Below are 16344 nucleotides of genomic sequence, written 5' to 3'. Positions count from 1 at the left end.
TCGCCAGGCTTGTTTTGCAGGTGGCTGGATCAGAAATGGAGCATCACAGACTTGAACTAGCGCCCATATTGGATTTCAGTGGTGCAGATTGCAGGTTAACTTACTGTGTCACAATACTGACTTGCCATAGCCTTTTGAAATACTCTGCTATTTCAAAACGTTTTTAAAATACTCTGATATTACCTTCTCCTTTTTCCTTTCTTCTTCATATTCTCGTGCATATAACATATATTAGAGCATATTTTGCTCTATTTCATAGGCTTGGATAAAAGTTTAGTATTAAACTCAACAGACACTTATAAACTTCTGGTTACATGCTATGATCTTTGCACAAGTGCAGATTTAGACATGACACTACTGAAGACCTTAAGTTCCTATAATGTAAAAGGGGGAAGGTAGAAACAGAGTTAAAACTTTATATGAATATAGGAAGAGAAAACATGCCTGGTGTATTGTGAAAGCACCAGTAAGATTATCAGGAAAGCTTCCTAGAAAAAGTGAGTACAATGCTCTATCTCAAAAGACAGTGGGCTATTGGGTAGTCACAGTGGGCAAGGTGGGAGTGAAAGAGAAACCATGAGAGGTGGGGAAGCATGAGCAATAGTACAGCAGGCTAACATGTTGTGGCATGCACAAGGTGGTATATAGGAACATTCCAAGTTTACAGGAATGTGAGATGCACATTGCATAAAAGTGAAGAAGGTGCGTGACGAATGACCCAGGATAGCATTAAAAAGCAACTCACTTTTGATCCCATTAGCATGGAAAATTTCTGAAAGTAAAGGAAGGACATGGCCAGTTCTATGTTTTCCATAATTTATTATGGTAGGTAAGAATGGATAAATTTTATGTGTACAAAACCAATTAGGAAACACTTTCAGCCTGACCTAGACTAAGTAAAATACAGGGAGACAGAATTGGTTAGGTTTGAGAAATCTTTGGTGAGAGTATCATGATGTGGAGAATGATAGTAGACACGAGGTGTGAATGAGGAAAATGAGGAGTAGCAGATGACCTGTGGATTTCCTGTTAGAATGACTGTGTCGTTAGTGGCAACACCACCTGAGTTAGAGAATAGGAAAGAGGGAACAGATGGATTGGGGGAAATAATGACTTCAGTTTGGAAATGCTGAATTTGAAACAAAGGACATTTTTAGGAGGTAATTTCTGATAGTGAAGACACACAAGTCTGGCATTCAATCCTAGGCTAATCCTAGGCTTCTATGCGCTGATTCACTCTCCAAATGGCCACAATATATGCAACTAAGCTGATCAGGAGTCAGGAGCTTCATCTGGGTCTCCCACGCAGGTACAGGATCCCAAGGGTGTGACCCGTTCTCTACTGCTTTCCAAGGCCACAGACAGAGAGCTGGATGGGAAGTGGAGAAGCCGGATATGAACCAGCACCCATATGGGATCCTGGCGCAAGGCAAGAATTTAGCTATTAGGCTATTGGACCGGGCCTAAACCTAGGTTTTTCCTTATGAACAAATGCCCCCACAGCACAATTTCTGTTTAGTATGGATAAGCCTGCCATCTGTTTTCCACAGGACTATACCATTTTACATGCCCATTGGCAATGCGTGAGCGACATAGCTCCTCCACAAACTTGTCATCATTTATTGCTTTCACTTTTGTCTAACAATTCTCCTAGGTGTATGACGATCTCCCATTGTGGTTTTGATTCGCATTCCCTTAATAGATGGTTATGCTGAATATCTTTTCATCCACTTTGGTTGGCATCTGTATGTCCTTTTGCATTTTGTTCATTTTCTAGTTGGATTATTTGCTTATTTAATATTAAGAGTTCTTCACAGTCACGTCTGTGGCCCACTTTGGATTAATTTTTGCGCAAGATAGGGAGTTTAGCCATGAAATTCTGGTTTCGTAAGGTATGAGGTTTATTCGTGTTGCTGTCTCCTCCTTTTCTCTTTTTCCTCCTTCTCCTTTTCATCCCGCTTCTCTCCTTTCTTATTCCTCATTGTCTTTGGTCTGTGGATGTCCATAAACAAAATAACCATGTTCCAGCACTATTTCTCAAAAAAGTTTTTGTTTCTCCATTGTGTTACTTTTGCGTGGATCTTGCCAACATTTAGTATTGCACATTTGTGTGGTTCCATATTTGGTTTGTCCACTTTGTTTCACTGATCTGTAGATTTTCATAGATATTCTTTATGGTATTCCTTTCTCAGTTTCTAGTTTTCAGAGTTTTTCTAAATCATAAATCGTTTTTTTTAAAAAAAGATTTATTTATTTTTATTGGAATGTCAGATATACATAGAGGAGGAGAGACAGAGAGGAAGATCTTCTGTCCAATGATTCACTTCCCAAGTGAGCAGCAACAGCCGGTGCTGCGCCGATCCGAAGCCAGAAGCCAGGAGCTTCTTTCTCCGGGTCTCCCACGTGAGTGCAGGGTCTCAAGGTTTTGGGCCGTCCTCAACTGCTTTCCCAGGCCACAGGCAGGGAGCTGAATGGGAAGTGGAGCTGCCAGGATTAGAACCGGCACCCATGTGGGATCCCGGCATGTTCAGGCCAAAGACTTGAGCTGCTAGGCCATGCTGCCGGGTCCTAATTCATAAACAGGTTTTGTAGTTTGCTTAATGCTTTTTCTGTAACAGTTAATAGGATTCCATGATTTTTCTTTTTTAGCCTGTTGATATGGTGGATTCAGAAAATTGATTTTGAATTTATAATAAACCTTGCAAACTGGAATAATTCCCACTTCATCATGCTACGTTTTTGTATTCATTGCTTTGTTTGATTTACTGATTTTTTAAAGATTTTTTGTATCTAACTTCATGAGATGCTAGCTTGTGTTTTCTCTTTTTTTAAAACTTACATGTTTTGTTTTGGTATCAGGGCCATGAAATGAATTGGAAACAGTTTCCATTTCTGTTTTTTTGGAAGGATAATATCACATTTTAATATTTTTTTTCAAGACAAGCAAGATGCAAGACATTGTGGAGACCAGGTTTTTCATAAACTTAAAGGGGTCTTCAAGTTCATGAAAAATGTTATGGGTTTCAAAATGTTTTTTCACCAAAAATTTTAATTCCATTCTCCCATGAACACTTTGAAGAACCTTCATGTTTCTCATCTTATCCCTTGAGCTCATTCCTCCCAGGAGCCCCCGTGCACAAGTCAGAATAAGAATACCAATCCAGGAGAGTCCAAATACAAAAGAAGCGCAACTCTAATATGTGAACACCTACATCCATTTTTAACAGTTTGGGTATTAAATTTTCAAGTTCTAAAAAAATCTTCATTTTGCTTACCTTTAAATTTCCTATTCTTGTTGAATAGAGATGAAAATTTATATTTTCCTCTTTGGTTTTTCTGACCCCTCTCTTGGCAGGGAAGAGGAGGGACACCTCGATATTGCTGTTTGGAAATAAAACTTTAGGCTCCCAGATATTGTATTCTCTAATGTTAACCATATGGAAGAGGAGAGATTTGCTTAATTATAGTTGGGCCAAGATGGAAGTGAGGATTCCGTATTCAGTTTTTGCTAAATTGGAACTTTTTTCTCGTTTTGATTTGAATAACTGGAATAATGTGGTTTTGATATAAGGTTTTTTGTTTAATTGTTTATTTATTTGTTTGGTCTTTCTTGCTTGAATCTTTCCAGTCATTTTTTATAGTGGTGAATTTATTCTCTATGTATTTTTCCAAAATTAAAAATTGGGGGTGGTGGAGGCAGGCCTGTGCCCAGCAAGGTAATCTGCCACCTGCAGAGCTGGGACCTCATGTGAGCCCCAGTTTGAGGCTCAGCTGTCCCATTTCTTTTTTGGCATATCTTTTTTATTTATTGCTATTTTATAATACAGTTCCATAGGCTCTGGGATTTCTCCTTCCCCCTCTCTGAATTCTTTCCCTACTGACCCTCCCTATATTATACAATACTATATCCCTTCATAAATAGTCATAAGTCCATCATTCTGCTGTTTAAGTGTATCCTGACATTGTAGGCATAGACAATGACAGAAAGTCCAGCATCCTATTGTCAAGATGTAATTAACAGTTTAATTGGGAGTCCATTTTTGTTTTGGAAGTGGAGATACACATTGCATTGTATCTTCACATCTGAATATGGTAGTCTCTATTACACAGTTACTGTACAATTCACATTCATAAGTACAAAGATTTTCACTGCAATTATTGTCAACACTGGGGGAAGAGTGTTGTGTCAAAAATCTTTCTCCAAACAGTCATAAGAATGAGGAGTAAGAAGTGGAAAGTAAGGGGAAATTACAACTATATAACTTGAAAAAGATGCTTTAGAATGATTGTAATCTGGCTCTTAACTTAAAATTGGGAAAAAATTTTATTTAGATATATAAGTCTATGTTTCTTCTAGTTCTGGAGTTGGAATAGAACAAGTTGAGATCCCTGGCACTCTTAAGTCATTGGTTTTCCATATGGTGAAACATTCTCAGAGAAGTAGCAATCTTCCCACAACGTAGCCTGCTTGCGGTCTAGAATAGCACTTAAGCATTAAGATGCAAAAGAAATTTCGTGGGTCTGGTTAAAGTGCAAATTTTTATTCAGTGAGTCTTCAGAAAAGCTTGAGGTCCTGCATTTTCTTTCTTTTTCTTTTTTTAAATACTTATTTTTTATTGGAAAGGCATATCACATTTACAAAACGAAGACTCAGAATGCAAGATCTTCCATTTGCCGAAGATCTTCCATCAGCTGAACCGGAGCTGATCTGAGGCCAGCAGCCAGGAGCTTATTCCGGATCTCCCTGGTAGGTACAGGGTTCTAAGACTTTAGGACATCCTCTGCTGCTTTCCCAAGCCATAAGCAGAGAGCTGGATGGGAAGTAGAGCAGCTGTGTCATGAACTGGCACCCATATGGGATCCTGGTGCTTGCAAAGTGAGGATTAAACCATTGAGCCATCATACCAGACCCAAAGTCCTGCATTTTCGACAAATGACGATTCCCCTAGCTCTTCCAGTAACAGCATTCTAAAACATTCTCTCAAGTTAGAACTCTTCAGAAATTGCCCTTAGGAACTGTAGTATTTCACCAAGAAAAGGGAGAATTAAGTTTTGGCAAGTGAGTGCCGAAACATCCACTTGGCTGTGTAGGGGAACACTGAGAATATGTGAATATAAAGTCAAAGAGGAGAGTGTTTTAGGAGCCATCTGGAAACCAAGCACTTTTCTGGCTTTGCAAGGTATTTGCTCTCTTCAAAACTGCTCTAGTTTTGTTAAAGGCCACAAGAAAGCATATAAGTAAGTTTTAAGCTGTTTAGCTGCTTGTGTAATCTGCTTGAAGCTTCAGGTTAAGAATCTTTCCCTGCCTAATAAAGATAAATTGACGTGCCTGCTTCCTAGCTAGATTGCTATCCTGTAATGAGTGACACTTTGGAAAAGGCACACAGTATTTCACTGGCAAGGCATGAAGGTTACCAGAAATCATGGGTCTTTTTCTATGTCTGCTTTAGACAAACATAGATCTGCATTAGTAGAAATACAGTCAAATATGTAACTGTCCCCAGGCTCAGCCCTTGCTCCTAGCTCCACTTTGTTCACAGTCTGGAATAAATCAGTTAATTTCTCTATGATAAATTTGTCATCAGAACTTAATGACATTGGCATGTGTACTAAGATCTATTTAAAGTCAACTCGAGTGATATGTAAATTAATACTAGGGGTTCAATGCAATTGGAACATGGAGCCAAAATGTCTCAGTTGGATTTTAGCCTAGATTCTGTACCCTGAAACCTTTGGGTACAGAAAATAAAGCCATCCATTCTCAAATAAATGTCATCCCTTATAAATTCCTAGTTGTCACTTGGACCCTCGCTCTGCCAAATATCATTGAATTATATATCATCCCTGCCTTTGAGGTTCCTTCTCTCTAAGAAAATACATATAATATTGATTAGAAAGAGATATTATGTGTTTCTCGGTATCACTGCTCCCACACAACCAACCTTCCACTTCTGTTCTCTAGAGTTCCGCAGCAACTATATCACTGAGAGATTGCATGAGTAGCTGTGTGTCAGGGAAAGGGAAGGAATGAGGGCTAGCAAGAACTAAAGATGGGAATGCCAAGGGACAAAAGACATTAAATCACACACTACAACTTGGCCCTTGGATGTCAACATTTTTGTATGGGTTTCTGAATTCAGCGCTTATTCACTGACAGTGGGGAGCCTATGTCCCTTTTGTAAGAAAATCCAATTATCGGAAAACTAGGCTGTCCCAGTCTCACCTCCTGCCCCCCATCTCCTTCAACTTCTCTGCTCTAAGATTATGACGGTGAGATTAAGGAGCATGAGGGGATTGCAGAGGGATAAATCAGGATGCAAAGATCCTTCTTTGTTGTGCGAAGAAGGCAACTGGACAGCTTATAGACAACATTCAGCTCTGCTTTTCTCAGCTTTCAGTGAGTATGAGCAGGATATAATGGATGGGCATAGAAAGGTCCATCTGACTGTAAAACAAGGAATAATAGAAAGAACTTGCTGGGTCAGAGGGTCTGAACTGGGGCTGGAGAGGAACATGGGCAAGAACATAAAGGAAAGACACCTAAACCTCCTTGTAATGCCAAGGACAAGCTAACAGGGGGAAGTTGGTTATTAAAGGTCATTGCAAACCTTGATTACTGAGTTTATTTAGAAGGAACCTGAAATGGGGCCTCCCCTTTTGCGGCTACACAGCAAACAGTTTTCTGGGAAAGGAGGGCCCTGGGGGAACTGAATGACCACAGAGCAAATATTTCTGTTTGCTCCCACATGTGCTTGAAAACTCAGCTCAGGCACCCAGAAACTGAGAAAATGACGTGAGAGTGAATACAAGGAAAAAAAAAAGGAAAGAAAGAAAAAAAGAAAACCAAGCTGAGTTTGAGCTCAGTGAGTGTGAGGGTGGTGAGGATGGCTGCATGGGTCTGTGGGTGGCTTTGCTTTCTCCCACCAAGCTCAAAGTGTTTGTTCCATTCTGAGGCAAGGTATTGCTGGAGTTTTACCCTTTTTTTTTATGACATTGGTTTAAGTCTTGTTTAATGCTTTCTCTCCAAATTGATTCCATGTACCTCAGCAGGATTCTGGGTGATATTTGTGGGCCCAATCCCATTAGTACATAGTACTTCCTCTCCTATCTCCTCCACCCCTTATCTTAGCCCATTAGTAATGGAATTGTCTACCTGACTTACCTTTGCTGTGAGGGAGGGGGTGCAAGTCCAAGGTGGTGACAGAAACATTGGGGAGACTGTCTTAAGAACCGCCTGAAGTGACTGTATTTTAGTTGGAATTGATGGAGGATCAGTCTCTGTGGCTTTGAACCTGGGATCTAAGCTGACACTAACTCCAGTTCCCTGGAAAATCATTCCCTGAAATATCTAATATTTTCCTGCAAATCCATTTTTCTGCATAACAGTTTGTAATCTTCAAAAGAAGAAGGGGACCACATTGTTTTTAAAGACAAGAAAATAGTCTGCCTCACAAAGGAATGAATTACTAGACGTTTCTAGGAGAAAAAAATGTGAAACCCCCTTTTCTAGCTAAAATGGAGACTGCTTTTAGATTTAGGATTTTTCAGCTTGAAGATACCTTTGGGATTTCTAAGAAAGCACAGGCATGGTGGGTTTAGCTTTGGCGATTTCTTTAGTCAACAAGATCATCTTTCCAAGGCAGAAAGGATGGTAATTGTGCTGCTGTTTCTCAGGGCTTTGCAGAGAGAGCTGAATAGTCAATCTGTAACAGTAAATCCATAGGGATTGGTTGAGTGTGCTAGCAGCACGAAATGAAACATTGCACATTAGGCAAATGCATGGAATTACAAGGGTTATTCATAGTGCAAGTCCTGAGGGACATGTGAATCCAGGCAGCTTGTGTATGAAGACTTCTGTGTAATACATGTAATAGAATTAAACATGAACGCTCACCAAGCCTGGAGATAAAGCTCCAAGATTTCATAGACATGCAGAAGAAACTGACAAGTAAAAGAAAAGGATAATCAGGGAAGTATGAAGGTAAAGTTTACTTGACACTCAGCCGGCATAGCATGAGACTGCCCTTTTTAAAGCACTTTGTACCACTCTGCTTACATTCGATGCTCTAACTGTTCTGTAATTCTAAAAGGAAGGTATTATTAGCTTGATTTTGCATCTTGAAGGAAGCTAAGAGAGGAATATTCGATGTATCCAAGGTCCCATAGTTTCAAGACTCAGGAATCTGAAACTATTAGACTCCTGTTTACTGATGAGGCTCATCTTGGCCTCAATGCTATTGAATTCTGGATGCAACATAATTGGATCCTACTTAGGGATGTCAGAAATTTTGAATGTCAGTCCATCTCCTGGTAGTTTCTACAGACAAGGCCACAGAATGTTTGTGATTTCTTGCTAGTTTGAGCTATGCATTATGAAAAACTGGATCTGTAAGAGCCTTTTCAGCTTTCCTTTGTATGACAGAATCAAGATGTGTCAGTTACTGATGGGCCACTGAACATGAGTCTGCTTTGGGCTGCCTTCCAAAGATGACCATAGTCCCAACCATATATGGGAGAAACACAGACCGTGCTCGTTGACCAGGGCTAGAGAGGCTCACAGCCCAAGCATTGAATTCAGTCAGCACAGGAACTGGCAGGGCACCTTCTGAAGCCACCGGGAGCTTTGTGAGGTGAAGATCAGTTGATGCCCACTCTGTGGTCTGATGGAGAAGACAGAAGGTCATAGCATATGACCCAATTTATTCACTCATTTAGCAAAAGCAATATATGGCATACCTATAATGCCAGGCACTATCATGGTCCAAAGGCTACAGAACTAACCCAAAATGGGGGAAAAAAGCAGCACTGTGAATGTGAAGCACATTTCAATGATGATGAAGACAAGATTCATTGCATGTGCAAGTGATGCAGCAGCCTGGCTAGGTTTACCCTCCTGGTGACCACCTCCCAGCTTAGTCAATGCATTCCCATTGAATGCTGAGGACTTGGCAGGAGGGAATGGAAAAGTCATTTGGGACAAGAAAACAAGAGAAAATATCTTGGAGGCAAGGATAACCATTTAAACTTGATTTTTGAAGGTAATAAGGAAAAGTTATGATCTTCAAGTTAGACAGTAGAAGTTTGGAGGGATGTCAACATGGCAAGGCAGCAGAGCTGTGGGTAACACACAGCAGCTGTTGTCAGGGAGGACTGACTCAAAGAATATTAGCATAATGCCCTGTTGGTGCAAGCAGAGTCCCTGGGCATGAGATTATGGAAGGGGTTGCATCAGGGTTAGTGTTTAAGGCTATTGGGAAGCTCTCCGACCTTTCCAGAATTTTCTTTCCCAAGGTACACTTCATCAACTGGTATCAAAGAAAGGGAGAAAAGAAAAAATATTAATGCTTAGTACATTTACTTTAAAATGTGTGTATGTATGTGTGTGTGTGTGTGTGTGTGTGTGTTGGAGGGATTGTGTTTGGAGAATCACAATGTACATTCAGTGGCCATACATTTAGGGGACACCGAACTACACGGGGTCATGATTTGGATTTCTGAAAAACGAATGGCAGAGAAATGGAGTTACAGGACAAACTTAGGACTTCATCGTCCTGCATGAGGTTCTCCATTTGCATGTATTATATGTATTTGCATATAGTATATGTATTGGGACGTATTGAAGATATTCTTAAGTGTTGTAACCGTGGACCACCAGATCATTCAGCTATGCAGGTGACTATGCTAATTACCCCATGGAACCAAAACAAACAAACAAAAACTTTGGATCAGGAAGACATTTAGCATAGCAGTTAAGACACAGATTAAAATACGTGCATCACACACTGGAGTGCTTGGGTTTGTGTGTTACCCATGGGAGTGCCTGGGTTTGTGCGTCACACACAGGAGTGCCTGGGTTTATGCATCACACACGGGAGTGCCTGGGTTTGTGTGTTACACGTGGGAGTGCATGGGTTTGTGCGTCACACACGGGAGTGCCTGGGTTTGCTTGTTGGGTACCGTTTGCTTTTCTGGCTCCTGACCCCAACTTGTTGCTAACATTGATTCTGGGAGGCGATGGTGATGGCTCAAGTCCTTGAGTTCCTGGCAGCTAGGGAGATCTGGATTGAGTTCTTGACTTCAGCGGGGCCAGCCTTGGTCATTGTGAACACCTGGGGAGTGAACCAGAGAGGGGGAGCTCTTTCTCTCTGTTTTTCTACCTCTGTGTCTTAACTACTAGGCTAAATGCCTGCTCTGATCCAGAATTTTTTTTTTTTTTTTGGTTTTAATAAAAATTAGAACTAAGTCTCTGAATCAGATGAGGATTAAATTCAGACTGTGGGAAACAGCGTAGGGCCCAGACAAATGCTCAATAATGACTTAGAATTAGGTTATTTTTTAGATATCAGGTTATTTTTTAGAATCAGGTTACTTTTGGATAGAACATGTAAAACTTCAGAAGCCCATTGATGCTGTAAAAGACTGTGAGTACCATTAAGTCTATTTCCATGGTGTAACAAGTGGCAGAGCTAGTGGCCCCAGAGAAGTACAACCCTGATAAACTTGGCTAGAATGCTAGTGGCAGGTAATTGAAAGAACTTACCTATCTGGATTTTGGAGTTTTTTTTTTTTTTTAATGTATTGGTTTTGATTTTACTCCCCACTACCTTGAATGTCTCCGTTTATTCATATAGTATTTTATTTAAAAGTCCTTTTAAGAGATGGTAACTTCTCTTTGGTGTCAGCTCCCAGTTTTGAGCTACTGTCTCAAGGTGCTTTCTTTCCCCAGTTTAGAGTGAAGGTTCCTAGGACTTATGGTTCTTGTGTCTTTTCTCTCTGTCCTAGGAGTCGGTCAGGGGAACGTCAGCCACCCAAGAACCTCAAAATGAGTGACAACAACACAACCTTGGCTCCTCCAGCTTCCAGCCAGGGGCCCACCACGCCACGCAAAGGCCCACCCAAGTTCAAGCAGAGGCAGACTCGCCAGTTCAAGAGCAAACCTCCTAAGAAAGGTGTGAAAGGGTAAGGCCAAGGGGGAAAACAACATTTTGGCATTATTTCTTTACCACAAGCCTGCCTTGGCTTTGAATGAGTAAAGCTCACCATGGTGAACAGTTTCACGAATATTTCTACCTCCACTGACTTCCTTCCAGGCTAGTTCAGTGTTTGCCGAATCATATTTGACCTGGTTGTCTTTTCCGTCTCAGTTTCAGGTCTGTCGCTTAGTTTCATGTGGCAACAATGGCCTTGGTGTTGGTCGTCGTGTGTGTGTGTGTGTGTGTGTGTGTGTGTGCGTGTGTGTGTGTGACTTCTCTTGTCAATGTACTCTGTCTATCCTTTATCTGGAAAACTGAATTACCAACTTTTTCCAGATCATAGTTTATTTTTATCACTTTGACCTTCTATTTTCAATTCTTCAGGTTTCTCTTCCTCTCCTTATCAAAATCCTAATCACTTTTCAACACACAGCTCACATTTTAATTTTTTTGGAGCCACTACTGACTTTCTTTCATGCTTGCATTCTAACTTGTATTTTTTTATATTGCACTTATTTGTTTAGATCTGTTCCCTACGATTAGTATTCTTCTGAGAGATTTTTTTTTCCAGTTAACCCTCTGTGCCTCATCCAGTACATGACACACGGCAGCTGCTTAGTTAATACTTTTGAACAAGTGGCAAAATGGTTAAGATGGATGAACTAATTGCTTTTATCCCTTTCTTATCAACCTTCTCATTTCAATTTATATTTCACAAAGTAAAGGTTGACTATAAAGTTCCATTGCTAATTTTTTCTGGTTCTCAATAGTCTTCGGCTAGATTTCTACAGGAGATGAGTATTTCTCTAGTAAACCGTAATAAAAATTGCCTAAGTGACACTTTTATTGTTCCTCTTCATTTCAAATAAAGGGAATTTCCCCAATACTTACATTTAAACCTTTTCTTCTTTGAGCCAAGAAACTCTCAGGGACTCCAGAAGCTTTGCTCTGATCTCAATTCACTTTCTTTCTTTCCATAGGTTTGGAGATGACATTCCAGGCATGGAGGGTCTGGGAACAGGTGAGCCACTCACAGATTTAAGTGAGAACTTGGCACTTGGAGGTTTTTGTCTTTTTGCATGGGACATTTGACAGCCACAAGAAATACCGAAGGCAGCAGATCCTTTGAAAACATAGAAAATGGGGTTTGGTTTATACACCTAATTAAGTACCTGTGTACCCAGGGGAAGAGCTCTGAAAGAAATCAGGATGTGCCCCTATGTGTACTGAATCTGCCAAGAGAACAGTTGACGGTGATCTGTAAGATTTTATGGCAGTAAGGCTTTCAGAGCTTGTCTAGCTCAATTTTATTTTTCAGAAGAGAAATCTGAGACTTAGAGGAATTAGTGACAACCTGAGGCCGCAGAGTGAGGTACTGGAAATAAGAGTGGGGCCTAAAAACATTTCCCTCCTCCCAGACAAACCACATTCTTACTGATTTCCTCTTTGTAGACATGTTCAGGCCCAGACTAGAGGCCTATACTGTGTGCACTCAATATAACTTCTTCTCATTGGCTAGAATGCTTTCATTTCTTGGATAAGGAGTGCAGTAACTATATACTACTTTTTTTAATTAAAAAAAATCCATTTTATTTCTTCAAATAGTTTTAGATTTACAGAAAAATTAAGCGGAAGATAAACTTCCTATTGTCTTCCTCTCTTTGTATACAGTTTCCTTTATTAATAATGCCTTGGCAACATTAAATTAGAATATTTGTTATTTTTAAAATATATATTATATATTAATATGTAATATTGATATACTATTACATTAACTAAATTCATAGTTTGCATTACAGTTTGTTCTTTGTATGTGTAACCAAGAGTTTTAAAAATGTATAATGCAATCGAATTGTGGTTTATCCACCGTTACAGAATCGTACAGAATAATTTCACTGCTTCTTGAACTAAAGTTGTACCCTGCCCCCAACCACTGAATTTCTTTTTTTAATTTCAATTGCCTCTATAGTTTTGGTTTTTCCAAAATGCGATATAGTTAGTTTCAATTCATCTGTTACATTCATAGTAACCAATATCTTTACCGGGTGGTTTCAGTGAATTTGCTTTTTCAAGTTGAATGCCATCTCTTGGAGCTCAAGTAAGTTTTCAAGCCTCTTTGTACAGCTTATTTGCACAGATCTCTGGAAGATAAGATTGCCTTTGCCAGCGTCTTTGGAATGATGTAAAGAGGTTTAAGCAAGTATTGAGGGAGGATTTGATGATGTTGACCTGGTTCTGTCCTATCTCAAAACTGTGTGGCTTTTGTCAGTGGTTTAATCACTCTGGTTGTCAAATAGCTTTTCTGTACCTTGGGGATTAACGTGTTAATACCTAAACCAAGGGTTGGATTTGGTGATACCTAGAGATGTCTCCTCCACCTGCAATTAGATATGAATATTTTGAAGTGTGTAAAAAGTCAGAGAAACATGAAGAACTGATCTGAACATGAAGGGCCGGGGGGGAAATGACAGATTTCCAGACCAGGGGAACCTAAAGCACTCCTAGTTCTCATTTAAGCCCTGGGCCAGACTAGAATTCCACTTCCGTTTTGTGCTTCGTGGTCATATTTTGGGGAGACTCTGTGGTCAGTGAGCTGTACCCCAAAGGAGAGCCCGGTCAAAAGCTATGGCTAACCATCCAAAGAGGAGGCGGAATGAAGACCACGGGTGCCTGGGGTCAATAATGAAGCAACTGATAATGTCTCAGTCATGAGACCAAGGAAGAGGAGAGAGGAATGTCTGCCTGAGGGTGTCCTTCTGAGATGAGGCAGGTCTGCTGGTCTGCTTACCTGTGCTTCTGTCTCTTGCTCTCTGTCCCTCACAGACATCACGGTGATTTGTCCCTGGGAGGCATTCAGCCACCTGGAGTTGCATGAGCTCGCTCAGTTCGGGATTATCTGAGGCACAACAGGTTCCACTGCTTCACTGCGTCTGCTGTAGCTTTGCCGACTTTTGTCCTATTGATCCTGAAATTCAGTATTGGGAAGATTGGGAAGTGGTTTCTTGGGCTTACATGATCATTTCCCGTATGTGACTTCTCTATGGTTTGCAGTTTAGGACAGCTCGGAATAGTCCATCAAAATCTGCTTTTATTAGGGCATCTAAAACATTACACTTTTCCCTATCAGTTGTTTAGAACTCATCATATTTTCTGTGTGTGTGTATGTGTGTGTGAATCCTTTAAACTTTTTTGCTAAACATTCATAAGAATTCATGGGAAACATTCAGGATGATATTCTGGTCACTCCCTTCCCCTTCTTAACTGATAAAGGAGATGTCTGCTTTTAATCTTACAGTGCAGTTGTATTAAATGCCAGATGCAAATATGTGATGGTCTGAGACCAGTAAGATAAGGAAGTCAGAGCCATATAGAAATTTGTGTTCTAATTTTGATTTGTAAAGTTGTAGATCATATACTTTCTAAGTTTTGTTGAGCTAGGTTATCCTGAAGCGTCTTCCAGCTTTATATTGTACAGTTCTTAGTGGGTAGAAGATTTAGATTGAACCTTAAAACGTTAACAGTGTGAGCCTTGTTTTCAGATCCTTTCCAGACCCAGGGAGTTTCCCTTTCAATGAAATTATTCTATTCACTGGTTTAAGCTGAGAGTCACCGGTTATCTGTACATTGACTGGATTTATGAAGATTTGCCCCCCAATCACTTTTAAGCTGCAAATTGAAAGGACTCGCATGCGATAAGATTGAGACTCTAATGTGAGTTGAAACTTCTCAATAAAATGATAGTTTGCTTCTCTGAAGTTGTGTCAAATGTAACTTGCACACAGCTGTTTTCAATTCATGTACTTCCTCTATCTGAATCAGATGCCTTATTTCTAACAGTCTGAATGTCTTCATTGCAGCTTTGTAATCTGTGGCAAAAAGAATGGTGTAAATTAACTAGAAAAGCAGGATACTAGAAAGGAAAGAGATTGTGATCTTGGCCCAATTAATACATTTCTCCATTATTTTGAGCATAAAAACTTGCCCTTAAGAAACTTCAGCTTACCTGAATTAGATCACCAATCTTGGGTTTTTCATAATTCATAAATTCTGTGGCTTTGAGGTCCTTGGAGTGTAAGAACCCCATGGAAATTAGATGAGTTCATCTTGTGAGAGAATTTATTGTACTGTACCCTCTGTGCTGTTTTTGCACAATTGACCAATGACCTTCTGGCCAGAGAACTGGAAGTACAAGGGTCAGATACAAATTCAGAAGTGGAAGCAGCATGCAACCAGGCGTGGCAGCCATGTGTGCTAACCTTTCAGCAGGAGTTCCTGCCTCCACCCAAGCACCTGTTTCCCCTCTCGCCCAAGTAGGCCCTCCCCTCTTTAGATCAGCTGCTGCATTTAACAACTGATGCCTGCACTCTCCACTTATCCATCCCAGGCCACTCTTCCGTCCAGTGGTCCAGGTTCTCCTCCATATGGGTGAGTCTCTGGGATGCGTTTGGATTTATTTGCAAAGGCTTCTCTGAACAGGAATCATTGCCTTAACAGAATAGAACACACCCAAATGAACACATCCAATGGCCAGGATGGAGAAGGATACAGAATTGATGCTGTGTGAGGACCTGTGGAAGGGGCTGATACTGTTTAGCCTTGAGGAGAAAATGACCATTTCCAGCAAATATTTGAGAATGTTGCGGTCATGAAGCAGAATGAAGGAATGTGTTTCATGGAGGATACCAGCTTTTAGTGGTAAACTGAAGAAGATGTGATTTCAAATCCACCAAAACCCTAGATTCTATTTCTCTTCTTACATGCTAATTTCACTCTTTTTTTTTTTTTGTCTAATAGCAGCCCCTTTTATGTATAAATAGCACGTAGGAAAGAGGAAAGTTGTTCTAGGGTGCTGGAAACAAAGAGATACCAAACTCAGGATTATTGAGAAGGTACCAAAGACTTGGAAGGAGTTGGGAGGCATCTAAAAGGGCAAGTATAGTAACAGGGCAATCAATTGTATGTGAACCATAACCAACTCTAGGCCTAAAGGGCATGTCAGTAGTCAGCTTTGACTTTAAAAGAGCATGATAAGGCTGTGGCACACAGTACCAGTACGGGGACACAGAAAATGGTCCTGTAGGAGGCATGAGAAAGGGAGAAGGGATACTAATGATACCGAAAGTTCAGGAAAAATGAAATTAAGGGATGAGTGTATTTTGGTACAAATAGTTTGAAATCCATGCAGGGCTTTTACAATATGCATTTTCCATGAAGTTTCTTGAAATTGGTGTGTATTTTAGGCTTCAATTTTTACAGTACAGTAAATTTATCTTTTAAATTCTAATTTTCAAAAACTGTTAGAATACGTTCCTACATATCCCAACATCTTTCTTCTCCTGATCTCTGCTCGCCTGTTACTGCTTCCCATTGG

At 40.3% G+C, this 16344-nt stretch overlaps 1 protein-coding gene across 1 annotated transcript in view; it reads left to right on the top strand.

Annotated features, from left to right (window-relative positions):
- PDE6H (phosphodiesterase 6H) overlaps nt 1–14824 on the top strand; it is a 129151-nt gene extending 114327 nt beyond the window's left edge. Inside the window, exons 3-5 of the mRNA XM_004592587.4 lie at nt 10783–10959; nt 11954–11994; nt 13797–14824. Coding sequence (XP_004592644.2) covers nt 10783–10959; nt 11954–11994; nt 13797–13873 — 295 coding nt within the window. The 3' untranslated portion in view covers nt 13874–14824. The remainder of the gene's footprint in view (nt 1–10782; nt 10960–11953; nt 11995–13796) is intronic.
- Nucleotides 14825–16344: the final 1520 nt, after the last annotated feature.

Source organism: Ochotona princeps, chromosome 27, assembly GCF_030435755.1.
Source record: "Ochotona princeps isolate mOchPri1 chromosome 27, mOchPri1.hap1, whole genome shotgun sequence".
NCBI classification, from domain to species: Eukaryota; Metazoa; Chordata; class Mammalia; order Lagomorpha; family Ochotonidae; genus Ochotona; species Ochotona princeps.
The sequence above is the reverse complement of the archived record's forward strand: the minus strand, read 5'-3'. Positions and strand labels throughout refer to the sequence as shown.